The 27,074-nt window shown below is 34.8% G+C and overlaps 1 protein-coding gene across 2 annotated transcripts in view; it reads left to right on the top strand.

The window, feature by feature from the left end:
* The window catches only part of Drp1 (dynamin related protein 1), a 265,058-nt gene that overhangs the window by 207,373 nt on the left and 30,611 nt on the right, over positions 1-27,074 (top strand). For both annotated transcript variants that reach the window (XM_090391003.1, XM_090391012.1), the window contains exons 13-14: positions 9,412-9,633; positions 17,077-17,134. In XM_090391003.1, coding sequence (XP_090247129.1) covers positions 9,412-9,633; positions 17,077-17,134 — 280 coding nt within the window. The remainder of the gene's footprint in view (positions 1-9,411; positions 9,634-17,076; positions 17,135-27,074) is intronic.

The following is a 27,074-nucleotide window of genomic DNA, read 5'->3' on the forward strand; positions in this document are numbered from 1 at the left end:
AAAAAGGAAAAGTTGGTCCTTTTCGGCGATCTAAATAGCAGAGTAGGAAATGATTGTCAGACACACAAAAATATTTTGGGAAGATTTGGAGAAAAGATCAAAGCCAATAATAATGGCAAACACCTGTTGGATTTCTGCTCAAGACATGACTGGTTATTACTAACACCATGTTCCAACATAAAAATGTGCACAAATTCACATGGACTATGTTATTGTTGATAGTGATGTTTTCTCCCTGGTGCAGGACACCAGAGTATACAGAGGATTTGAAATTGAAAGTGATCACTATTTAGTCTTGAGCAGGATAAATTTGAATTTCGTATTGAAAAGAATAACATGTAAGAAAGTTTTAAAGCGAATAAAAGTTGAGCAGCTCTCAGATGTGAACTGTAGACTAAAATACACAAAGATTATTCAAGAAAAAATGAAAGAGTTTGAGAACAGGAGCCAAACCTTGGAGATTCAGTGACAAGCCTTGAAGAAAACCCTGATTGATTCAGCCAGAGAGGCATGTGGTGAGGTTGTCTGCAAGGATAGAAAAATCAGAACTCCATAGTGGACACAGGAAGTTAAAGAGGCAGTGAAGAAAAAGAAGAAAGCATATCAAAAGTTCCTGGTAAATAAATCAGCTTGTGCTCTTAGAGAATACAGAGACAAATGTAAGAAAGCTAAACACTATATAAAACTAGTTAAACAAAAGTTTTGGGAGGACTTTGGCAAGAACATAGAAAATAAATATCAAGTAGGTGGTAAGATATTCTGGCGGTTGTTGAAGAAGCTTAGAAACAGAGGAAACAGAAGAATGCTATAAAAGGAGTTAGAGATGATAAAGGTGAAATGAAAACAGGAGAAAAAGATATCCTTGAAGTATGGAGTAATTACTTTGTAATTACTCCATCATTAATTAAAAATTGCTAAATGAAACAAGCAGTGATAGCACAGTGGTAAAAAAACACTCAACAGGCATACAGTCAGGAATACATATCCATACTTGAAGTAGAAAACACCATCAAAGGCTTGAAATGTGGAAAGGCAGCTGGAGTAGATGATATTCAACCAGAAATGTTGAAATATGGTGGTATAAAAGTCTTACAGTGACTGCTGCATAGTTCAGAAAGCCTGGACAGAGGGACGAATTCCCGATGATTGGAGTAGAGCTCTAATAGTACCCATATATAAAAAGGAAAATAAAACTGAATGTGAGAATTACAGAGATATTTCTCTACTGAGTGTTTCTGGCAAGATCTATGCAAGCATACTTGAGTAACGGTTGAGAAGAATTGTGGAAGAAAAGCTTGGTGTAAAACAAGCTGGATTCAGGCCAAATAGAGGCTGTCAGGATCAGATCTTCACTTTACGACAAATAGTTGAGAAATCATGGGAATATAACAAAGATCTGTATTTAAGTTTTGTCGATCTGGAAAAGGCATATGACAAGGTGTCAAGAGAGAAGCCATTCAATACGCTACAATTATATGGTGTCAATGGGGCATTATATCAAGGAATACTTAGTCCGTATTTGAGTTGTAAGCTGGCAGTTAGAATTGAAGGAAGTACAGGAAGATGGTTTAATGTTAAATCTGGTGTGAGACAAGGATGTACATTATACCCTCTGTTATTCATTATCTATATGAATCACATTATGAAGGAAAGTGGTATTAAACATGATATTAAAATTGGAGATGTTAATTTCTTGTCCTTATGCAGACGATGTTATACCTCTAAATAAATCCACTACAAGTTTCAAGACTCCCTGACTAAATTGAATAACTGTTGTAATAGATATGGTATGAAGGTTAGCATTAAAAAGACAAAGACAATGAAAATAGGTAGAATTGTTAAAAATGTCAATTGTGTTGTGAATGGGGATAGTAAAACATTTCAGCTACTTAGGCACAATTTTTACTGAAGATGGTAAATTAAATATGGAAATAGACGACAGAATCAACAAAGCTGGTATGGTAGGAAGTTAATTGAATAAATTCATATGGAATAATAGAGAAATTAATCGGAACACTAAATTAGCTGTATACAAGACAGTGTTCAAACCAGTTTTAACTTATGGAACTGAGAGCTGGGTTAGAAGTAAAACACTTGACCAAAGACTAGAGACCACAGATATGGAGTCCTGGGAAAGATTAGAGGCGTGAACAGATGGCATCAATGGCAATATCATATTAAAAACGAGGATATTAGGAAAGAACTTGACATTGTCGGCATCCAGGAATGCATTAACAGAGCTAATCTAAGGTGGTATGGTCACTTAAACAGAATGGGTTTGGAAAAGATTAGCAAAACAAGTGTTCTCTGCCAGGTTGGCAGGAAAATGACCCAAAGGAAGACCAAGATATAGGTGGATTGAAACGGTACAATGTGTCTTAGATGATAGAAATATAAGATCTGATAATGTTGGAGTCTTGACAAGTGACAGACTGATTTGGAAGAAAATTGTAGATAGGAAGTTAGTAATGATGAAATTTTTCATGTAGTACTATCATATCCTGTACACCCCTTGAGGGTACATGTCTGGAATTTGATGATGATGATGATAAACCAAATAAAGTCACCTGGTTATGATGAACTTACTACTGAACTATGGAAATATGGTGGTATAGCAGACATGAATTTCCTGCTTGAACCTTTTTAATCAAATACTATATACTGGTGAAATTCCAGATGACTGGAAGACAGGCATCATAATACCAATTCTCAAAATGGAAGATAAACAAAGGTTGGAAAATTAGACCCATTAAATAGAATCCAGACTTTAATGAATGAGAATAGGAGAAGATCAAGCAGGATTCACACCTGGAAGGTCTAATCTAGATCATATTTTTACATTTAATAGCCTGGCTGAAAAGTACTGGGCATACAACTTACCTATATACTGCACTTTTATTGACTTCAAACAAACATTTGAGTCCATTGACAGGAACAAAATGATAAACATATTAAAATCTATGACCCTAGATTCAGAACCTTTCTCTCAAATTTAATAAAATAAAAACAGACAAATTCAAAGTAGAAAAAGGAGTCATGCAGGGTTGCCCACTCTCACCAAATTTATTATCTAACTTGAAGAAATATGCAAATCCATAGCTGAAAAACTAGGTCTACAAATAAATGGCATGAATATCAATCACATCAAATAAGCAGATATTATTATTCTTGCAGAAACTAAAGAACAATTGGAAAAAATAATAAAAATTTTAAATTAGTATGCAAAACTTTTGGAATGAAAAGCAATCTAAGCAAAACTTAAAACAATGAAAATAGGAAAAGACAAAGTAAAAAATTCAATAAACTTAGAAAATCACATACTTGAACAAGTAAAGCAATTTATATATCTTGGCAGTCTCATTATTCACAACCGACTTTACAGAAACAGTAAAACACAGACTTAACAAAGAATGGTCTAATATGAATAAATTAAACAAAATATGAAAAAATAATTGCATTTCAAGAAAGCCTCAAACTAAAATTCTATAAAACCATTATTATACCTACAGCAATGTATGGAGCTGACATTGGATGCTCAATCAGAAAGAAATACAGAAAATCAGTGCATTCCAGATGAAATGCTTAAGAAAAATAAGATTTGTTGGTCAAAACACAAAACAAATGAGCAAGTTAAACACAAATTAAACTGTAGAGAAGATATTATAGCTATAATTCTTGAACAGCAATTAAGATGGTTTGACACCTCCAGAGAATGTTCTTTCCATCATCTGATGGATGAGAAAGAAGAAGAAGAAGATACTTCTTTTATAGAGTTTTAGTTTCAGGCTTTTTTAAATGCTGTTATTTTTCCATATTTTGTTTAATTTATTCATATTAGACCATCCTTTGTTAGGTTTGTATTTTGCTATTTCTGTGTTGTCGAGGTTGTGAGTAATGAGACTGCCAAGATACATAAATTGTTCAAGTAAAGCAATTCAGATGGAAGTGTTTTTTGTATCTTATTAATTATAGCGGGTACTTTTATTCGGTTGATCCACAGATTTTTTTTTTTTTTTTTTTTTTTTTTTTTTTTTTTTTTTTTCAAACTAATATTTTTTCTTAAGATGGCATCCACCTGCTTTAGTTGTTCTGAATGCTCTTTTTCCCCGATGTTGTATACTTTACCCTGCAGGCCCTTGGTTAAATCATCCACAATTTGATTTCTGTGTGTTTCATTTATACATGAAGTGGAATAGGTATTCCCCAAATCACCCTGATTGAAGCATTTTTTAATTTATGGGGGAAAAAAAGTTGTGTGTGACCCAATAAACATTTGAGATTTTTACGAGAGATACTTTTGATAGGTGGCTATAAAGTAAAATTGGTTGCATTTTTGTTATTTTCATCTTTCAACCATTGGTTTCTTCATTTTTTATGGATTAGGCAGTCTTTTGAAAATAAAGAAACCAATGATTATTTTTTATTACTTCTTTCAGCATATTTTGTACATTCATGAACACACAGTTTTTTTAGGACTTACAAAATGGTGTAATGTGAGCAAAGCATATATTGAGTTTTATGTGTCACTCACATTGATTTAAGTAGAATAAAATTATTAAAAAGATACATTTCTTTAAAGGTTCATTGCAGTTTTGAAGTACTTATGAAATTTTGTTCTATTTTAATTAATTTTAAATAGCTAAGTAATAAAAATAACTGATACCCATCACTTAAATGCAATTTATTTTTCCAAACAATATGATCTTGATGTCAATTTCAGTAGCAATTCTTATGGGTTTTAACATGAGAATTTTAGAGTTATATATATAAATTCCTGTTAACATCCTACTCTTTCTTTGATTAAATTATTCCCATATTTCTTGTAGAAATGCTTATACGTTTTTAACACATGACTATTAAATTATTTAAGGAATTTGCAGCGTATACTGGGATATTAATTAAAAGAAACTTTTAATAAATACTTCCTATATTTCGGCAATGTCACATTGCCATCTTCATGGGAACATACAAATATGACACGTGCACGCAGGAACTACGAAAAGCAAATGAGGCAGAAGATAAGAAACCACTGTTGTTCCTAATGACCTAATGTCATTATCTTCTGCCTCATTTGCTTTTTGTAGTTCTTGCGTGCATGTGTCATATTTGTATGTTCCCATGAAGATGGAAATGTGACATTGTCGAAATATAGGAAGTATTTATTAAAGTTTCTTTTAATTAATATCCCAGTATATGTTGCAAATTCCTTAAATAATTTAATAGTCATATTTCCATATTTAATTTTAAAACCAAATAGGGTTCACGTAACCCTTAATGACTATATTATTTTATCACTAGGTATCAAAATGCTATTTGCTCTTGAAAATGAAATGGGGTGAATATAAAAATTAAGTTACAAATTAGAGTTCCTCCATCATCATCAAATTCCTGACATGTACCCTCAAGGGGTGTACAGGATATGATAGTACTACATGAAAAATTTCATCATTACTAACTTCCTATCTACAATTTTCTTCCAAATCAGTCTGTTACTTGTCAAGACTCCAACATTATCAGATCTTATATTTCTATCGTCTAAGGCACTTTGTACCGTATCAATCCACGTATATCTTGGTCTTCCTCTGGGTCGTTTTCCTGCCAACCTGGCAGAGAACACTTGTTTTGCTAATCTTTCCTTGCCCATTCTGTTTAAGTGACCATACCACCTGAGATTAGCTCTGCTAACGCATTCCTGAATGCTGACAATGTCAAGTTCTTTCCTAATATCCTCGTTTTTAATATGATATTGCCATTAATGCCATCTGTTCACGCCTCTAATCTTTCTGAGGACTCATATCTGCGGTCTCTAGTCTTTGGTCAAGTGTTTAACTTCTGACCCAGCTCTCAGATCTATAAGTTAAAACTGGTTTGAACACTGTCTTGTATACAGCTAATTTAGTGTTCCGACTAATTTCTCTCTTATTCCATATGAATTTATTCAGTTGACTTCCCACCATACCAGCTTTGCTGATTCTGTTGTCTATTTCCATATTTAATTTACCATCTTCACTAAAAATCGTGCCTAAGTAGCTGAAATGTTTTACTTGTTCCACAGGTTCTCCATTCACAACACAGTTGACATTTTCAATGATTCTGCCTATTTTCATTGTCTTTGTCTTTTTAATGCTGACCTTCTTACCATATCTATTACAACAGTTATTCAGTTTTGTCAGGGGATCTTGCAAACTTGTAGCAGATTTATTTAGAAGTAAATAAAGCAAAGCATTAAGCAAAGAGCTGACATTAACATCTCCAATTCTGATATCATGTTTAATACCACTTTCCTTCATAATGTGATCCATATAGATAATGAATAACAGAGGGGATAATGTACATCCTTGTCTCACACTAGATTTAACATTAAACCATCTTCCTGTACTTCCTTCAATTCTAACTGCTGACTTACAACTCAAATAAAGACTAAGTATTGCTTGATATAATGCCCCACTGACACCATATAACTGTAGCGCATTGAATAGCTTCTCTCTTGGCACCTTGTCATATGCCTTTTCCAGATCGACAAAACTTAAATACAGATCTTTGTTGTATTCCCATGATTTCTCAACAATTTGTCGTAAAGTGAAAATCTGATCCTGACAGCCTCTATTTGTCTTGAATCCAGCTTGTTCTTAACCAAGGTTCCCTTCCACAATCCTTCTCAACCGTTTCTCAAGTATACTTGCATAAATCTTACCAGGAACACTCAGTAGAGAAATATCTCTGTAATTCTCACATTCAATTTTATTTCCCTTTTTATATATGAGTACTATGAAAGCTCTACTCCAATTGTCTGGAATTTGTCCTGTTGTCATCATCATCAAATTTGTCATCATCATCAAATTCCTGACATGTACCCTCAAGGGGTGTACAGGATATGATAGTACTACATGAAAAATTTCATCATTACTAACTTCCTATCTACAATTTTCTTCCAAATCAGTCTGTCACTTGTCAAGACTGATTTGGAAACTTCAAAACTGATTTGGCCTTCTGAACTATGCAGTTCAGCTACTTGTAAGACTTTTATACCTCCATACTTGAACATTTCTAGTTGAATATTATCCACTGCTGCCTTTCCACATTTCAGGCTTTTGATGGCTTTTTCTACTTCAAGTATGGATATGTATTCCTGATTGCATGCCTGGTCAGTGTTTTTTTACCACTGTGCTGTTACTGATTGTGTCATTTAGCAATTTTTGGAAATAATTACTCCATACTTCAAGGATATCTTTTTCTCCAGTTTTCATGTCGCCTCTATCATATGTAATTCCTTTTACAGCACTCTTTTCTCCATTTCTGAGCTTCATAAACAACTTCCAGAATATCTTGCCGCTACCTTGATATTAATTTCCTATATTCTTACCAAAGTCCTCCCATGACTTTTGGTTAGCTGGTTTTACACAGAGTTTAGCTTTCTTACATTTGTCTCTGTATTCTCTAAGAGCACAAGCTGACTTATTTGCCAAGAACTTTTGATATGCTTTCTTCTTTTCCTTCACTGCCTCTTTAACTTCCTGTGTCCACCATGGAGTTCTGAGTTTTCTATCCTTGCAGACAACCTCACGCTTCTCTGGCTGAATCAATCAGTGTTTTCTTCAGTGCTTGCCACTGAATTTCCAAGGTTTTTTTTCCTGTTCTCAAACTCTTTCATTTTTTCTTGAATAATGTTTGTGTATATTAGTCTACAGTTCACATCTGAGAGCTGCTCAACTTTTATTTGCTTAAAAACAGTGGCAGCTTGTAAATAAGCACTGCGACACTGCAGCACCCCCAAGGGAAAAAATGAAAAAATTAAATTTTGTTTGTGTTTATAAATGACAATGCTTATGACATTATATAAATGCAATACAACATGTTAAAGGTTACAATTTATGTTTCGACATTGATTGAATAGTTAATAATTAGAATTGATCGATTAAATTTTATTATTGGTGTGTGTTCATGGTGAGGGTGAATTATTTTTAATAAAGCAATTTTTTAATATGTAAATTTATTTATTAATAAATTGGTTACTGATTAGGAAAAAAATAATTTTTATTTTGTATATGCAGCACACCCCACTTAAAATTTTCACCAGCTGCCACTGCTTTAAAACTTGCTTAACATGTAAGCAAGTTTTAAAGTTGTTCTTTTCAAAATGAAATTTAATTTTATCCTGCTCAACACTAAATTGTGATCACTTCCAGTTTCAAATCCTCTGTCCTGCACCCAGGAGTAAACATCACTATCAACAATAATATAGTCTATGAGACTTATTCTTTGTCTCTTCTCTCCATGTGAATTTGTGCACATTTTTATGTTGGAACATAGCATTAGTAATAACCAGTCCATGTCCTTAGCAGAAATCCTACAGGTATTTGGCATTATTATTAGCTTTGCTCTTTTCTCCAAATTTTCCCAAAATATTTTTGTGTCTGGCGATCATTACCTACTCTGCTATTTAGATCCCCAACAAGGACCAACTTTTCCTTTTTCATTATGTCAGTTGCTTTTTCTAAAGCCTCAAAAAAGTTCTCCACTTCTACCTTAGTAGAACCTTCTGTGGGACCATAGGCACAAATAAGTCTCATTGTGCAGTTCCTCATTCTGAAATTTGCCCACATCACTCTACTTGAAATTACCTGACATTCAAGAAGATTAGCCTTGTAGTTAGTGTTGAATACTATGAATACTAGAAATATTTTTAATTTTATTTTACTTATAATTTTTTTTCCCCACAAGAGGTCAGGCTAGGTTAAAAGATTAACTAACATCTAGATTCATTTTACCTTTGTATAGTTCAGTGTCATATATATCTTGTCTCCTTACTATCTCCTTACTAAATCCTAACTCCTTATAGGAGTTTACATAAAAAACTTTAGTTATACTTAACACTCCTAACTCCTTATAGGAGTTAGGAGTGTTAGTAGCTTGCTCCACCTTTGCAAGGAGTTTCCCGGCGTTGTACCACTTTACCCCAGTCCTGAAGATACTTTCAGGTGCAAACTTTGTTTGCACACACACTTGGATAAAGGGTTAAACTAAATTTATTATAGTCTGACCAAGTGAAAAATAAACTTTCAATAAGATTATCATGATGTACAATTCTATTAATTTTTTCTGATAACCCTTTAATGTATGGAATAGCTATGGTTTTACTGTATTCTATATTATTTTTTGATGAAGTTTTATGAAAAACTTATTAATAGTATTTTTGCTATAGCCATTATTTATAAATGTACACACACACACACACGCGCGCGCGCACGCGCACGTGTGTGTGTGTGTGTGTGTTCCAAATGACCTTATTATGAAAGTCAGAATGTTGGGAAATTAAAGTTATTACTCCTTACATGGTGGTCACCATGATGAATGCTAATCCCCACATAACATTAAAAGAAAGGAATGACTTTGGTTTAATTTTATTTTTAGTCATCTAGCCTGCAGCGTTTCAGTGGAAGTGAATCAAACTTGTCAGCTACTCGGATGGCCAATTGGATGACAATGGGTGCAGGCAGAGGAGATATCAGAACAGCAAGTCCAGAAAATACACCTAATCATCCATTCACAAATGAGTACACTGAGCTATTAGATAATTCTCAACACAACAAATCATCAAGTCCAGTCAAAGCAGTTAACCTACTTCCTGAAGTGGTAAGTTATTTGTAGTCCATAATTTAGCCATTGTATAGTAAAGGTTTATGCTAGAATTCAGCTCTGTGTGTCTTTTCGGGTATTTATATATTTATTCTGCTACTTAATGTTTAATTGGTCTTTAAGATGTGTGAATATAGTTTTATGTAATACTAGATTGTTATTCAAACACATTTGGGCTGCCTAGGTTGGTTGAATGGTTAATATACCCTCTGAAACAGGCTTCAGGCTCAAATCCTGCCATGTTTGTGATTGTTTTTAGATGGGAAATAAATTTCATTATCCAGTATGAGACCACTATGTGGTTTACTGGAAGTTTGAAGTGCCTTTAAAAAAAGGGGTGGGAGTCACATAAAAACATTACACATAAAAAACTTAGTTATACTTAACATCAGTGTTAATAAGTTGTATTGAATTTTAAAAATAATACGATTTTTTCATACTGGGTGAAAGTAGATATTATCTCTGCCCTATCCAAGACTGTGAATTCAAATTCCACTGTGCCATCGATGTTTGTGAAAATCTTTTTATGGTAGATGGCTTTCAGCAGTCAGATATATGAGCTTTAGTGCTAGTTGTGGTTCACTTAATGAATTAAATAGAATGAATTAAACAAAGGTTTAATGGCTCCAGTTTTTTCATATATCATAGAGACATCATCTGGGGTACAATATAAGAATTGTGATGTGCGCACAAAAAACAAGTGGAAGAGATTAGAGCAAAAACTTAAGTTCTAAAAACGACACTCTTTGTGAGTTCTGGTAGGCAACCATGACTAATTGGCAGGAGGTGTAGGAATTAGTTTCTCATATCTTGAGGAACTCATACAACCATGTTTATTGAGGTTGAATTAGTGTTTAAGATCTGCTGCTAATTCAAAAATAACCAGAACTTGCTTTGAATTTCTAGCTTTTTTTTTTTTTTTTTTTTTTTTTTTTTATGTGTCCTAGATTTACGGAATAGTAGTAGTTAGGAAGTTTTTCCACTTGGTTATACTATAAACTAAAGACACCAAGAAATTATATACTAGATTTAATCCTTTATCCAAGTGTAAGCAAACAAAGTTTGAACCTGAACTATTTTCAGGACACTTGGGCAATTCGTATATAGAAGCTAATGACTTCACATCACTTGTATCCCATAATGCAAAGCACATATGGGTATGTATAATTCTATGCACTATGGGAAAGGTCACTACCCAGACTGTTTTCAACCTTTATTGAGGTAAAAAAGTAAAAGGTTGCTAATCATAGGCCTAGAGTAGTTAGTATAGGGGTGCAAGAGAACCTGATAGTATTAGGAGAAAAAAAGACAGATAGATAGCATGAGTGAGAGAGAGAAAAGGCCTCAGCTCTTTATATCATCATATAGCCAAAGGCTATCAGTTTTCCTTTTTCACCAGTCTCATATAGATGAACAACCAAAAAACAATTGAAACTAAAGCGCAAAGATGACTGATAATACCCAGGTGGTTAGCCCCATTTGGATTTAACTGCCTTGGCCTTCTCTGCCTGGGATTACTCTCTAGTCATCCCTGCAATTGACTATAAGACTACATTGAATTAAGAGAATGGATCTATTTAAAAAAACCTCTCATAGCAAGAATAGACAGAATTTTATCTCCCCCTGGCGAGTATTGCATAATGTGTTTATCACTAGATGGTCTACACCATCTAGCGATAAATTTGATATCTCCTAAAATGCTTCTTTCTAAATAAAAAAACGTCTGACTGAACAATAAAATTTCCTCAATACAATATTATAAAGCATTTGGATGTTATACTGCTGGTTTTCAAATCCATGTTTTTTTCTAACCTTCCATAAATGTAATTATAAAAATTATAAAAATTTCATTAATTATAAAAATCAAAATTCTCTTCCCATTGCTGACAGGTGGTGGGTATTTAAAAAAAAAATAACCTGTTCTGTTGTAAATAGTGGCATGCCCAACACATTACATAATCTGTTCCAAATTATCAGAGCAAGAGGGCAGCTGTAGAATGCATGTTCTACTGTTTCCAATTGGTAACAGATGTCACAGATTGGATCTCCAATGTTAAAGTACCCTCCATTTGATGGCATTGACTGGAAGGTGACCATATGCAATTCTCCAAGAAAGATCCTTCCTCTTAGGCCTAGTCAAACCCTTGGAACTTCATCAAGTTATGAAACAAAATATTGTTGTCAGTACCCAAATGTGGAACTTCACAGCAAAAGAGATGAAAGATTTCTTTATACCAAATTTTACTTCTTTTTTTTTTTTTTAATGGAAATAATGTCGATTCCGGAGTGTTTTAGCAGTCTTAGAGTTAAGCACAGAGTGTTGTAGTATTCAGGAACATTCTCAGCTTTTGGACCTTTATAATCGTTAACTCCAAACAGGGGGAGATGAAAAACCGAAGTAGTACCGGAGAAGGTCTGCACGTGTGTGATTAGTTTGCAATCTTTTATGGATTTTTGAAGCTGTATTGCTTAAATAGCAGAATTTTAAGACTGGAAGTCCAAATTCTCCATGCTTCATTGATAGTTGAAGAAATTCCTTTTTAACTTCTTGGTATCGCTAGACAAAAAAAAATTGCACAGGTTTACTATATAATTGCTTTTCTTCAGCTTCTGTGATGTCTGTAATATTTATTATGTACAACTGAGCAGGAAAGATTATGGTTTTGAGTACTATGGCTTTAGAAGAAAAGGAGAGCAGTCCTATTTTCCAGTCTTCTAACATTTCCAAGTTCTTGGACTGGTAATATTGGGTAAGTGGAGAAGGAAATTCCAAGTATAATGAGGGGTTCTCTCTTAGGGGTTAGTCCAAAAGGATTGCCTCCAAGATCCCACTTTCCATAAACTTTTAATTTTGTCTTGTCTGCATTAATAATTAATCTGCAACTTTTGCTGAATTTTTCCAAAATACCAAAATATATATATATATATATATATGGAATCATTATCCTTCAAAGTTCCGACTACATCATCGGCATATGTTAATACCTTATTTTCCTTTTTAGTTGAAGTAACCGTTATTCCTTGTGAGAGATTGTGCATGATTGAGCATGTGTATTGTTGACTTGTAGTAAGAAAGGTTCAAGAACCAATGCAAAGAGCAGTGAACTGAGAGGGGCGACCATGCTTGACTCCTTTTTGAATTTTTACTGGGTCTGACAGGAACCCATTAACTAGGAGACGGGTGGTTGAATTGGCACAGGCTCCTTTGATAACAGATAGCAGTTTTTTTACCTACACCAATTTGCTGGAGGATGTGGAATAAAAAGGGATGTTGGAAATTATTGAATGCTTGAGTAAGGCTACTGATAGCACTGCCATTGACTGCTTTTCATGTTAACTAAACAGATTAGATCACATAGCAGAAATAGATTAAATTCTACTGTACGTCCTTCATTTCTTTCTCCCCTTCAGAATTAATTCAACTATTCTTGGCACCAAGCCAAGCTCTACAAAGTGTGGACATACTATACACATCCACAGTATTTCCAATCTATTGTCAAGATTCTCCCTTCTGCATCCCTTTGGATATTACAGAATGACCCAAGGAGAGGTGGGGGGGGCAAGAATAAGAACTCCTACTCCAGCCCTGTTAAATCTTCCAAAGCTCCAATAAGAAAGAAGTGGATATCTATCTGTTAACCTCTTTATATCTGCAGAGGTATGTTTCTTGGAGAAACAAAAACCTGATATTATGGCATAGTATAAGTATAAGTTTCCATATAGTTTCTTGTTTAATTTGCCTATGGAATCCTCGTACATTTAATGAGGATGCAGAAAGGAGATGCTCTATGATTATTGAAGTGTCACTGGTAAGTCTTTAACTTCTAAATTTTGGATGAACCCGATGAGGTCTTCAATCTGTGAAGAAACACTTGTGTAACCTGCTTCTTGTAAACTGTTTTCCAATTTTTTACAGTTGCTTTCCATTACTTCAATTTCATGGCTATCATTTTTGACTGTACTAAGAAAACTTTGAATCAGTAAACTTTATTATATTTTCTTTAATTGTATCTCTTGCTTTCTCTTTATTAGCATGAGTTGGCTCTTCATAATCCATAAACTGTTCTGAGCCTGAAGCATTCTCATTTGATGATCCACAGCCTTCTCTACCTTTACATTTTTTATTACTTCTTTTTCTTTTAGTTGTAGTTCTTTTTTTTTTTTTTTTTTTAATTTTTTTTTGTTTATCTTCAATTTTTTTTATTAATTCATCTTGCCTTTTTGATGATCTTGTCTTAGTAGAACAGTTGAATGTTTTTGCATTTCATTGTGTACCTGTTCAGTTGTTATTTTAGATTTATTATTGGTAATTTCAACTGATGTTCCATCAGTATTTGACTGGAAAAGTTGCTCCTGCAGATCTGGAATTTTGGGGCTAATTTCTAACTGATTTGGTTGTGTTGTGCACTTTTTTGTGATTTTACCAAGTGTAGTTTGCTTAAATCACTGTCTTTACTAGACTGAATTGGAAGATCTGGGAACTCTACATTATGCCTCTCTGATATATGGTGTTCTAATTGGCTCTACAGGAGCCCCACTCTTTCCACGAAAGTTCTAAAAGGACAGGTGTTAACGCAGTGTTCAGAACTTTCGCATTTCTGACAGGGTTTGAGGCACTGATTAGCAATATGTCCGATCTCAACTGCATGGAGATCAGACAGATCGCACTGATTAGCAATATGTCCGATCTCAACTGCATGGAGATCAGACAGATCGCACTGATTAGCAATATGTCCGATCTCCATGCAGTTGAAACATTTAGATTTGGGACAGTTACCACCTATGTGATCATATAAACCACAATGCAGGCATTGACGTTGTACTCCGGGATAGTTTACCATAACTTGGGTTGCACTGATGTTGACAGAATTTGGTACAGGCATCTTCATATCCATTGTGAAGGTGACATCACCAGAAAACCAATTTGGATCTTCACTTGACAAACCCTTTCGTATATTACTAATCTTACCCCATTTCAAAAATGTCTGTATAAGAATTTGATTACTACTCTCTATAGCCGACAAAGGTTGGTAGATTGGTAGAGCCTCTGCTACTAATGACTCAGTTAAGTAAGTTTGAGCGTAGTTAGTAGTTGGAAGGGGACCAATCGTTTGATGCTGTTGGCACACTCTCCCTCGATGAGTCTTTGGCCTCCCTGGAGGCATCAAATAATAATAATATTCCATCGGAAATCTTTCGATTTTTACTGTTTTTACCTGGCTCCCGACCATTACAGGAATAACTGTGCTGCCTTCAAAAGTAAAACCCTATAATAGTTTGTCCCTTGTTTCCACATCTTTAACTACAATTAAATATTTCCCTCCACCGTAAGGGGTGAAAGAATAAATCTTGTTTACGCCGCCTATCTCTTTTAAAACCTTAGTTACCTGTCTCGCTTCTTCCCATCTGGAAATTTCAATTCCTAGAGTTTGCACCCTTGGAGGAATTGGTACCATTTATCTCAAGTGGGAAAAAGGCTATAACCTCTGCATTTAATTGGAAGAATAAAAACTTTCAGTTGTAAGACTGAGAATAAAATAATCCCATGATACAGAAATAATTCTACACCACCAGCAAATGTTTGTTTGAGCTACTATAAATGGTGGCCATAATGCATCTAAAAGAAATTCCGTAACACAGATACTAACTGCACTACCAGCAATCCTAATATTTATTAAACGAAACCAGTGCTAGTGGGGATGAAATCACCACTAGCACCAGTAAAATAAAGTGAAAAACAAACGAAAGAAAACCAAAGTACTTATCTTGCCAAAAACCGAGATCTTGTCAGTGGGAGCCAGACCCAGAAGTGATACTAAGGTTGAAGTAATGCAGAAGTCATATTCTCATATAGCCAAAAGGTGTTACACCTTATTATTAAAATACTCTGGATTAGAGATAGTTGTTGGAATTTTTTTCAATTGGTTATTCTATAAATTAAAGACACCAAGAAATTATATACTTGGTTTAATCCTTTATTCAAGTGTAAGCAAACAAAGTTTGCGCCTGAACTATTTTCGGGACTGGGGCAAGTGATGTGAAGTCATTAGCTTCTATATACGAGTTGCCCCAGTCATGAAAATAGTTCAGACACAAACTTTGTTTGCTTACACTTGGATAAAGAATTAAACCAAGTATATAATTTCTTTATTGTCTTTAATTTATGGAATATTAGTAGCATTACTGTAGTCTGTACGTTGAGAGGGCTATGGAATGGAGGAAATAACAAGTATTTTGTTAATTCTGTTAAAATTGTACCTATTAATATAAGATGGTATGTTGAATAAGGTTAAATTCAGCTATGAAGGAAGTCTGGTTAAACTGATGTCATCAGCCTTTCTTCCAAAAGACAAAAAGACAGTAATCAGCATCCTTAGCCTCAACCACTACTTCACAGCAGTGCCTCATCAAGTTCCTATATTAAATCTCATGCACCATCTCCACTTGCCTCTAGGTATTGCCAACAACATTTAGCTTGCTGTTGCATAACATCTTTATGCAAGCTTTGTCTCTAAAAGAAATCTCTGTAATAGTCAGTTATGCTGTTTATAGTTTATGTAAAGATAAAATAGTCATCACAAGAGCAAATAAGGATAATGCCACTGTAGTCCTACTACTAGTGATGACATCTGAAAAATGAATGTCTTGCTCAGCGACTGCACTCAAGATTATTGATCGTGACTCCTTTCAAATACAAAGTTTTACTGGATATATGTGTCTAACTCAGTTTCCATAAACTTAGTCAGATATGCATTCACTTTCCTTCAAAGTAATATGATCTTCACTCGTTGGATGATATCTGTAGAGACAAAAATTTTAATTAGTACACATTGAAAAATATAATTCATAATGCATTAAATATTGATCTTGTATGTCCTAGTGCTTTAAACGTGGTTGAGAGATTTTATAGACATTGTATATTGTAATGACATCTGAATTTATTCATGTGGCAAATATTTATGAATTTTATTAAATGGAATTTTATGTCATTTATAAACCTCTTAAGTCTTTACATAATTGTACTAACCCCAGTATTGTGTACTAAATTAAAAATGAATAATTTTACCTTTAATACTGCCAAATTTTGCATTATAGCAATCTACTATTCAATTTAAACAATTACGGAACTGTTTCATTTTTTAAAATATTTTATTAAGTACTTCTTATCACATTTCCATGACTTATTTTGAATATTATATTTTTTGTATGTTAGCTAATGGTGCTAATTATCACTTAGATATTTTCTTTCTCTTACCATTCTTCATTAGCTGGACTTAATTCATTTAAAATTATGGCTTTATTTGGCTATCCTTTCTTAGTCTGTATTACTTGAATTATAATTTTAATTTGTATGGACATCTCATTTCAAAATATGAAATATTTTTAATTTGACTTATGATTAAGTATAAAAGTTTCATAGTCTGGTTTCATAATTTTCAGCCTACCAGTACTTCCAGAAAATTAACATCCAGGGAACAAAGAGACTGTGAAGTAATTGGTATGTGCATTTGAAATCACTTATTTTGTTGTTATAACTATCCTTTAGTATTAATATATACAAACACTATACAAATATATATTTTATATATATTTTTTCTGATAATCCCACCTATGAGAAGCTATCATACAAGGTGCTACCCAAAAGTTCAGAGAATTTGATTAGTGCACTCGAACTGGTTGTAGTACAGCCTTCCACTACTATAAGGAGCAAACAGTACCCTTTGTAAATCAGTATGCCACTTTGCGGCAGTCTGAAAGGATGCATTCTTGGATTGTGTGTTTTTGTAACATCATGTTTTAGCAGTAGTTCAGTGATTTGCTTCTCCAACTGAAATAACAGATTTTAAGGAGCAAAGAATCTTCATTTAATTCTGTTTTGGAGTTGAATTAAATTCAACTCCGAAACAGCTATTGAAGAACCCACTGAATACTTAAGGAAATATTTGGTGATAATACTACAAGCCAAAGCCAAACTTTATTTGTGGTACAAGATTGGACAAATTTCTGTTGATGATGAGTGTTCTGCTCAACCATCAACAAGCTCAATACCACAGTACCTCAATACCACTCAATACCTCTGCAAGAATCACCTATGATCCTTGCAGATCATAGGTGAACTATCCATTATGTTTCTGAGATCATAGGACTGCACTGTCTGACAAAATTCAATGAATTTTGTTGGACACATTTTTCCTGCCCATCTACCACGTTGTTTGACAGTTCCTGATTTCCAAAAACATGTCCCCCCCCCCCCATTTGCCTGTCATCTCCTGCGACTTTTATACCTGTTCCCCAAGATGAAATTACAGCTGAAAGGGCATCATTTTGACATGATCTAGGCAGAGTTACAGGGGGTGCTTAACACAGTCAATGGGGGGGAGGGGTCATTTTAAAAAACTGCTGGAATTGCTGTGTACATGCCCAAGGGGACTACTTCGAAGGAGATGGACTTAGGGAAAGTAATTTTTTTTTTTTTTTTTTAAATGGTCAAATTCCCCAAACTTTTGGGTAGCTCCTCATACATAGTATAGTACTCTGGATGGGCTGAGGGTTAGATAATCTGAAAACCATGTTCTGAACCAAACATAGTACTTTTTTTAATTTAAGCCATTTCAGGATTTCTTATATAAGCATACATATAAGTTTTGTGTGCTTATACAAAAATCATAACCTTTTCCAATCAGGTTGGAAAATTAATTTTCTAGTCATTAACTGTGAGCTACTTGAGAGTTATGTAATTGAGTTATCACTATATATAACACTGGTGTTTACAGCATTTTAGGAGTCTGTACTGATATTTTTAATGTAAGGAAACTTCCTCTGAGTTAATGTTTTATATCATTATCTGTCAGTTTACAATCAGCTAGTAACTGAAATAGGACAATAAAAATTTTCATGAAAATGACAGCATCGTCATTTTGATGTACTTATCTTTCATCATAGATTAATCTAATTTTAGCATTACTTCTTAGTGCATATGGGATTCACAATTTTTTCACAAATTAATAACTAATAAATGGCATTTAATGTTTCATCAGGCTGAAGTTGACATTCCCATGACAGCTGCTACGTGAAGTATGTTTGATCCTCAATAATGTTACATAGTACCTTGGAAAATAGCATGCATCAACAAAAAAAATGCATTGAAAAATTCTTCATAACGAAAGCAACTGATATAACCACAAGAAAGAACATATCTTAAAAACTCTTTAACCTCCATGTTTCATCAAATTGTAATAATTTGTTCTTTTTCTTTTAGGATATATAAGATGACATATCAGAGGTTTTGAATTATGTACTTGGAGTTGAAGAAATATATGCAGTTAAAATGCATGTAGCCTGATCTATACAGCTTTAACTGCACTGAAATTGTTGCTGTTGTTATTATTGCATAGGCAACTCTATGGAGTGAAATTCTTATATTTGTTGAAGGAGATCCTAAACATTATGCCAAGCACTATCTAACATTTGGGCAATATCTATCATAGTTTGCCTTGAACTCATTCACAGTCAAGGCACCCACAACAGACTCTGGCAACCTATTCCACTCATTCACCATTCTCCAATTAAAAAATCTGGTGGGGAGAACTTGGTGAACTAAGGGACACTCTTGCTCCACTAGATCAGTTTTGAAAACTTTCTTCTGTATTAATCTTGTAAAAACCTTTCAGTAATTTGTATGTCTCAATCATATTACCCTGCCTTTTCCACCTGTCAACCAATTTCTGTAAATCACAAATTTTCAACCTATCCTCATAAGTTTCATTCCATAGACCTGCCACCATCTTGATCACTCGTCTCTGTATCTTCTCCATTTCCTCATCTCCAAGAACCCAAGTGACCAGATCTGTGCACTGTAGTCAAGATGGAGTCTCACCAAGATCCTATAAAGAGGCATAATAATCTGTTTATCTCTGGTCAGAATGTTCTTCAGTGAACAAGTAATCCATGAGGTATTTTAGCCACTTTTGCAATACGTTCTCTAAACTTCAACTCCCTATCCACTAATATCTCATAATCCCTGGCTTCATCAGTTTCCTGGAGTACAGTTCCATCAGTATTGTATACAGCTGTATACAATACTGATGGAACTGTACTCCAGGAGCTGGTAACCTTTTCACCCAAAATGCATAACCTTAACACTTTGCCATATTAAATTAACATCTGTTCTCCTTTGCCCATATTGCCAGTCTATTTAAATCATTCTGCAAAATTTTAACATCATTTTTATTAACTATTGATCTACCCAATTTTGCATCATTGGCAAACAACTGAATAATTCCTCTCACATCATTTCCTGTACCTTTCATATACAAATTTAGTAGTGGTCCAAGAACAGAGCTCAGTGGCATGCCACTAGTCACAGGCCTTCTGCTGGACTCTATATATACACTGTAATAAACTACTGTTAATTATTTTTTTCCCATCTGCACAGACTTGCTACTGCTCTGCACAGAAAATTTTTATGCTATTTGACGACTGCTCAGAACATAAGAAGTGCTCAACTTTTGCATTGTCACTTGACATTTAACTTCCACTTTTCATATTTCTTAAAACAAAAACATCAGTGTGCATAGCTGTGCACAAACACAGCTTAGAAGGAACATTACTCATAACCAAATAAAAATCTTTAGTATACAAAACACACAAATATGAGGGAGGCTGAAAAGTTCTGATAAACACCCAAAACAAAAATTATATGAAAGCAACTGTATATCCACAAGAAAGAACATATCTTAAAACTCTTTAACCTCCCATGTTTCATCAAAATTGTAATAATTTGTTCTTTTTCTTTTAGGATACATAAGAAGACATGTCAGAGGTTTTGAGGAAATTCAAAGACACAGAGGTGCAGGCTGTCATCAAGTTTTGCATGCTTCAAGAAAAGTCTGCAACTGAGATTCACTAAACTTTTTTTGATACTTTAGGGGACTGACCCAGCATATCTAACAGTTACCAGATAGATGGCTAAGTTTAAAACTTGGTATCCTGATTCAACAGATGCCCCCAGGTCAGGAAGACCTTCCACAGCAATCACACCTGAAAATATCAATGCAGTGCATGTCATGATCCTTGATGATAGATGAATACCAGCCAAAAAACATTGCCAAGACTCTTGGGATATCCAGTGAACGAGTTGGGGGTCATTTATCCACCAACATCTGGACATGCAGACGTTCTCAGCAAAGTGGGTTCCCAAATGTTTGCATGCACCGACCAAAAGAGAGAGCATATGCTGTCATCTCAAGGGATTTGGAGTCATTTTGAGAAATCAGGTGCAATTTGTTTTGGCTTGTATTGTGACTGTTGATGAACATGGCTTCATTATTATGACTGACCCAGAGACCAAACAGTCAATGGAGTGGAGACACAAAGGTTCTCCATGGCCAAAGAAGTTCCAAACCCAAAAGTCTGCAGGGAAGATTCTTGCCATTGTCTTTTGGTATATGGATGGTGTAATACTTACCAATTACCTCAAAAATATTGAAACTGTTACAGCAGCAGCAGTTTATTCAACAGTTCTGAAGGAATTGAAGGAGGTACTGAAGGGAAAATGCTGTAGGGAAACTGAGCAGAGGCATGTTGCGTTTGGAGTACAATGCACTTGCTCGCACTGCTTGTGAAACTCAACAGACAATATGCAACTTGGACTTTCACTGTGGCCCCCATCTGACTATTTCCTACTCCCAGATTTAAAGAAACACTTGAAAGGAACAAAATTTATGACAGATGATGAAATCATATCTGCAGCTGAGGACTGGTTTGTGCAACAAGGGAAATACTTTTTTCTCAGAAGATTGTGAATGATGCGGCAGTGTTGTAAGAAGTGCATAACACTTCATGGGGGAATACATAGAATAATGTGTAAGTTACATGGTTCTGCCTCAATTCCTTCGTGGTGATAATCACAACTTTTCAGCATTCCCTTGTATATACAACATCCAATCAACTATTTAACTATGAAAGGCACCAATATATTCTTCAGCTTCAACTTCAAATGGGATGAAAAACACTTTTGCTACACTGCCTTCCTTCTGTTATATAAGCCAATGGTTATTATCTTATATGGACGAAACTTGGAATTTCATTTTCTTGCTTCCTGTAGAAAAACTCATTCCTTCTTGAAATCACACAAGAAAAAGTCTAACACAAAACTGCTCTCTCTATATGACAGTGACATAAGGCAAAATTCTTCTTGCATCTTAAATCACAAAACACTGAAGGAAACATATCTTGTCTTCATCCATGTCTGTAACTTCACTTTCTATATGAAAACATCTGAAGAAATAACTAAAATTTTATGAACTGGTAGAAATCACTTATCAGACTGAGAATCCTAAATGGCCCATTTTTGTATGTACTGGCAAGTGATAGTTCCCCTCAGTTTCAACTGAAATAAACCCTATATATGAGTTATATATGTGTTAACTCATATATATGAATTATATGAGACTTAAATCTGAGTTTAAATAGATTAAATACTAGTACGGAACATAATATCGTAACTAGCATGGCAGTTGAAGATTGTGTGAATGTTCAGAGAGTGTGTGGAAATGATAGCACAGAAAAAAGTTCAATTGATAATAAAGCGGGTGATAACTTATATGACACTAAAAAAGAGAGTGAAATTAACGATCAAGTGGGCAAGGGTCAGGGGAGCTTAATGGTCAAAGCTGTATAACTGAGAGGAGACCTCCACATAGCCTTTAAAGGAATGCGGATGTTGAGAACCGACCAGGGCTTCTGACCTAATGTCCAATCCTCACCTTCTCGTGGTGCACCCTATTGGGTATCTACCTGGATACTGAATGAACGAGGATGGACTGGCAATTTGGGATTTAGCCAACCAAATTGTATTCTTATTGGTTAAACCAAAATACAAAATGATGGTACAACATGACAAAAATTTCATGCCGGCTGGAGTGTCGCCCGGTTAAACAAGGCCCCCAGTTATTTTCGCCAGGGAACCAGGGCAGAAAGTCAGTTACTGGAACAAATCTGAAAACACACTCCAACTCAACATCACCAGAGCTAAAGATCAGTACTATCAACATAAGAAGCCTGAATGGCAAAGAAATAGAGCTAGCTGAGGAATTAGATAAGTACCAGATCAACATAATAGGGGTGACTGAAACAAAAAAGACAAAAACTGGTGAGATCTTTCTGAGCAATAAATACAAAATTTTATATTCAGGCAATGACAATCAAGGAAAAGGAGTAGCCATAGTATTCAACACAAAATATGAGGCTAATCTTCTTGAATGGCAGGCAGTCTCAAGTAGAGTAAAGTGGCCAAATATGAGAATAAGGAACTGGACAATGAGACTTATTTGTACCTATGGTCCCACAGAAGGTTCTACTAAGGTAGAAGTGGAGGAATTTTTTGAGGCTTTAGAAAAAGCAACTGACATAATGAAAAAGGAAAAGTTGGTCCTTGTTGGGGATCTAAATAACAGAGTAGGAAATGATTGTCAGACATACAAAAATATTTTGGGAAAATTTGGAGAAAAGAGCAAAGCTAATAATAATGGCAAATATCTGTTGGATTTCTGCGCAGGACATGGATTGGTTATTACTAACACCATGTTCCAACATAAAAATGTGCACAAATTCACATGGAGAGAAGAGGCAAGGAATAAGAAAAATTTCATTGACTATGTTATTGTTGATAGTGATGTTTTCTCCCTGGTGCAGGACACCAGAGTGTACAGAGGATTTGAAATTGGAAGTGATCACTATTTAGTCTTGAGCAGGATAAAATTGAATTTCATATTGAAAAGAATGACATGTAAGAAAGTTTTAAAGCGAATAAACGTTGTGCAGCTCTCAGATGTGAGCTGTAGACTAAAATACACAAAGATTATTCAAGAAAAAATGAAAGAGTTTGAGAACAGGACCCAAACCTTGGAGATTCAGTGGCAAGCCTTGAAGAAAACCCTGATTGATTCAGCCAGAACGGCATGTAGTGAGGTAATCTGCAAGGATAGAAAAATCAGAACTCCATGGTGGACACAGGAAGTTAAAGAGGCAGTGAAGGAAAAGAAGAAAGCATATCAAAAGTTCCTGGCAAATAAGTCAGCTTGTGCTTTTAGAGAATACAGAGACAAATGTAAGAAAGCTAAACACTATGTAAAACTAGCTAAACAAAAGTCATGGGAGGACTTTGGTAAGAATATAGAAAATAAATATCAAGGAGGAAAAATATTCTGGAAGTTGTTAAAGAAGTTTAGAAATGGAGGAAAGAATGCTGTAAAAGGAGTTAGAGATGATAAAGATGACATGAAAACAGGGGAAAGAGATATCCTTGAAGTATGGAGTAATTACTTCGAAAAATTGCTAAATGAAACAAGCAGTGATAGCACAGTGGTAAAAAACACTCAACAGGCATACAGTCAGGAATACATATCCATACTTGAAGTAGAAAACGCCATCAAAGGCTTGAAATGTGGAAAGGCAGTAGGAGTAGATGATATTCGACCAGAAATGCTGAAGTATGGTGGTATAAAAGTCTTACAGTGGCTGCACTGCATAGTTCAGAATGCCTGGACAGAGGGACGAATTCTGATGATTGGAGTAGAGCTCTCATAGTACCCATATATAAAAAGGGAAATAAAAGTGAATGTGAGAATTACAGAGGTATATCCCTACTGAGTGTTCCTGGTAAGATATATGCAAGTATACTTGAGAAACGGTTGAGAAGAATTGTGGAAGAAAAGCTTGGTGAAGAACAAGCTGGATTCAGGTCAAATAGAGGTTGTCAGGTTCAGATCTTCACTTTACGACAAATAGTGGAGAAATCATGGGAATACAACAAAGATCTATATTTAAGTTTTGTTGATTTGGAAAAGGCATATGACAAGGTGCCGAGAGAGAAGCTATTCAATACGCTACAGTTATATGGTGTCAATGGGCATTGTATCAAGCAATACTTGGTCTTTATTTGAGTTGTAAGTCAGCTGTTAGAATTGAAGGAAGTACAGGAAGATGGTTCAATGTTAAATCTGGTGTGAGACAAGGATGTACATTATTCCCTCTGTTATTCATTATCTATATGGATCACATTATGAAGGAAAGTGGTATTAGACACGATATCAGAATTGGAGATGTTAAAGTCAGCTCTTTGCTTTATGCCGACGATGTTATACTTCTAAATAAATCCACTATGTCTGCAAGATTCTCTGACTAAATTGAATAACCGTTGTAATAGATATAGTATGAAGGTCAGCAATAAAAAGACAAAGGCAATGAAAATAGGCAGAATCATTGAAAATGTCAACTGTGTTGTGAATGGAGAACCTGTGGAACAAGTAAAACATTTCAATTACTTAGTCACGATTTTTAGTGAAACTGATATATTAAATATAGAAATAGACAACAAAATCAACAAAGCTGGTATGGTAGGAAGTCATTTGAATAAATTCATATGAAATAAGTGAGAAATTAGTCACGATTTTTAGTGAAACTGATATATTAAATATAGAAATAGACAACAAAATCAACAAAGCTGGTATGGTAGGAAGTCATTTGAATAAATTCATATGAAATAAGTGAGAAATTAGCTGTATACAAGACAGTGTTCAAACCAGTTTTAACTTATGGATCTGAGAGCTGGGTCAGAAGTAAAACACTTGACCAAAGACTAGAGACCGCAGATATGAGAGGCCTGAGAAAGATTATTGGCATGAACAGATGGCATCAATGTCAATATCATATTAAAAACAAGGATATTAGGAAAGAACTTGACATTGTCAGCATCCAGGAATGCGTTAGCTGAGCTAATCTCAAGTGGTATGGTCACTTAAACAGAATGGGTGAGGAAAGATTAGCAATACAAGTGTTCTCTGCCAGGTTGGCAGGAAAATGACCCAGAGAAGACCAAGATATAGGATTGATACAGTACAAAGTGCCTTAGACGATAGAAATATAAGATCTGATAATGTTGGAGTCTTGACAAGTAACAGACTGATTTGGAGGAAAATTGTAGATAGGAAGTTAGTAGTGATGTAAATTTTTCATGTAGTACTATCATATCCTGCACACCCCTTGAAGGTACATGTCAGCAATTTGATGTTGATGATGGTGGGCAATGATGATGTTAAAAAACAGAGTGCAGTTAATGGTAAGGTGAGTGGGATTGATGCGAAGAAGCGTGCGTGACTGGCTATAAAATATTGGCGATAAGAGTGAATGATTTAAATAAAATAAAATAAAAAAATGAAAGATTTGAAAGCTGAGTTGGTGTGGATGAAGCAGATGCAGAGTGAAATGAAGAGAATTTCAGATATGGAAGAGTGAAGAAGACAAAAACAAACAATGTCAGTATGAAAGAGGTAATGGAAGACCTGCAAGTGGCATTGTATGCTGATTTGATTATTTGTGGTGTGGTAAACAAGAAAATGTACAAGGTTTGTTTTCTGGTACAATGAATACAGTGATTGAGGGGCATTGGATATGAGGACTATGCTAGTTGTTGCCATCAGTGTGAAAACCTCGTGATGAAATGGTATATGTGGAGCTACAAGGCTGGTGATTATGAAAAGCTCAGGAGACAGATTGCAGGTGCAGCATGGAATAAACATTTGGTTGGAAAAGAGATCAATGCTGCTTGAGTGATACTCAAGAACTCTGTAGTAGAAGCAATATCTAAATGTATTCCAAGGGTCAGAAGGTGAAATAAGATAGGTGTGAAATTGATGAATGAAACGATCAAGCATGTGATACAGAATAAAAAGGCATTATAGAGACAACATAAGAGGGTTGGTAATAATCAGTTCCATGAGGAATAAAAAAGAACATGCAAGAAAATTGACTTAGTTGGTAAGAGTAGCAAAAGTTCAGTATGAATAGCAATTAGCTAATGAAGCAAAAAAAAAAATCCTAGGGAGTTCTTTCGACATCTAGTTCGCAAAAATAAGAACAATTATGGTAGGGTAGCATTGATTACAGAAAACAGTATAAGGACAACTGCTACTGAGGATATAGTTGAGATATTTAATGAGAAATTCATAAAGTTTTTTCATCCTTGTGAATCTGACATCATGCAGAGTTTGAGAGCAGCAGATCAGGAGCAGTAGAGACTGGCTGTGAGGAAGAAGTATATGGGGAATTAAGCAAACTTGATATTAATAAATTAATAAGACTGTGGGACTTGATGATATATCACCATGTATTTTGAACGAATGTGCCAGGGAATTGACATCTGCCTTGACATTTGCTTAATATGAGTCTTACATTGGGTCAAATTCCAAAGGAGTGGAAGGAAGGCAAGAAAGTAGGTGACAGAATTCAAGCATCAAATTATTATTATTATTATTATTATTATTCCTGATACCTCCAAGGAGTCCGAAGACTCATCGCGGGAGGACATCTACAATTCTCTCTACACCTAACCTCTACCACGAATCATCTCCATCAACGCCATCCACCGCCCACTTCCA

This window comes from Typopeltis vanoorti, chromosome 1 (assembly GCF_054136105.1).
Source record: "Typopeltis vanoorti isolate ZY-2024b chromosome 1, IOZ_Tvanoo_1.0, whole genome shotgun sequence".
Lineage (NCBI taxonomy): Eukaryota > Metazoa > Arthropoda > Arachnida > Uropygi > Thelyphonidae > Typopeltis > Typopeltis vanoorti.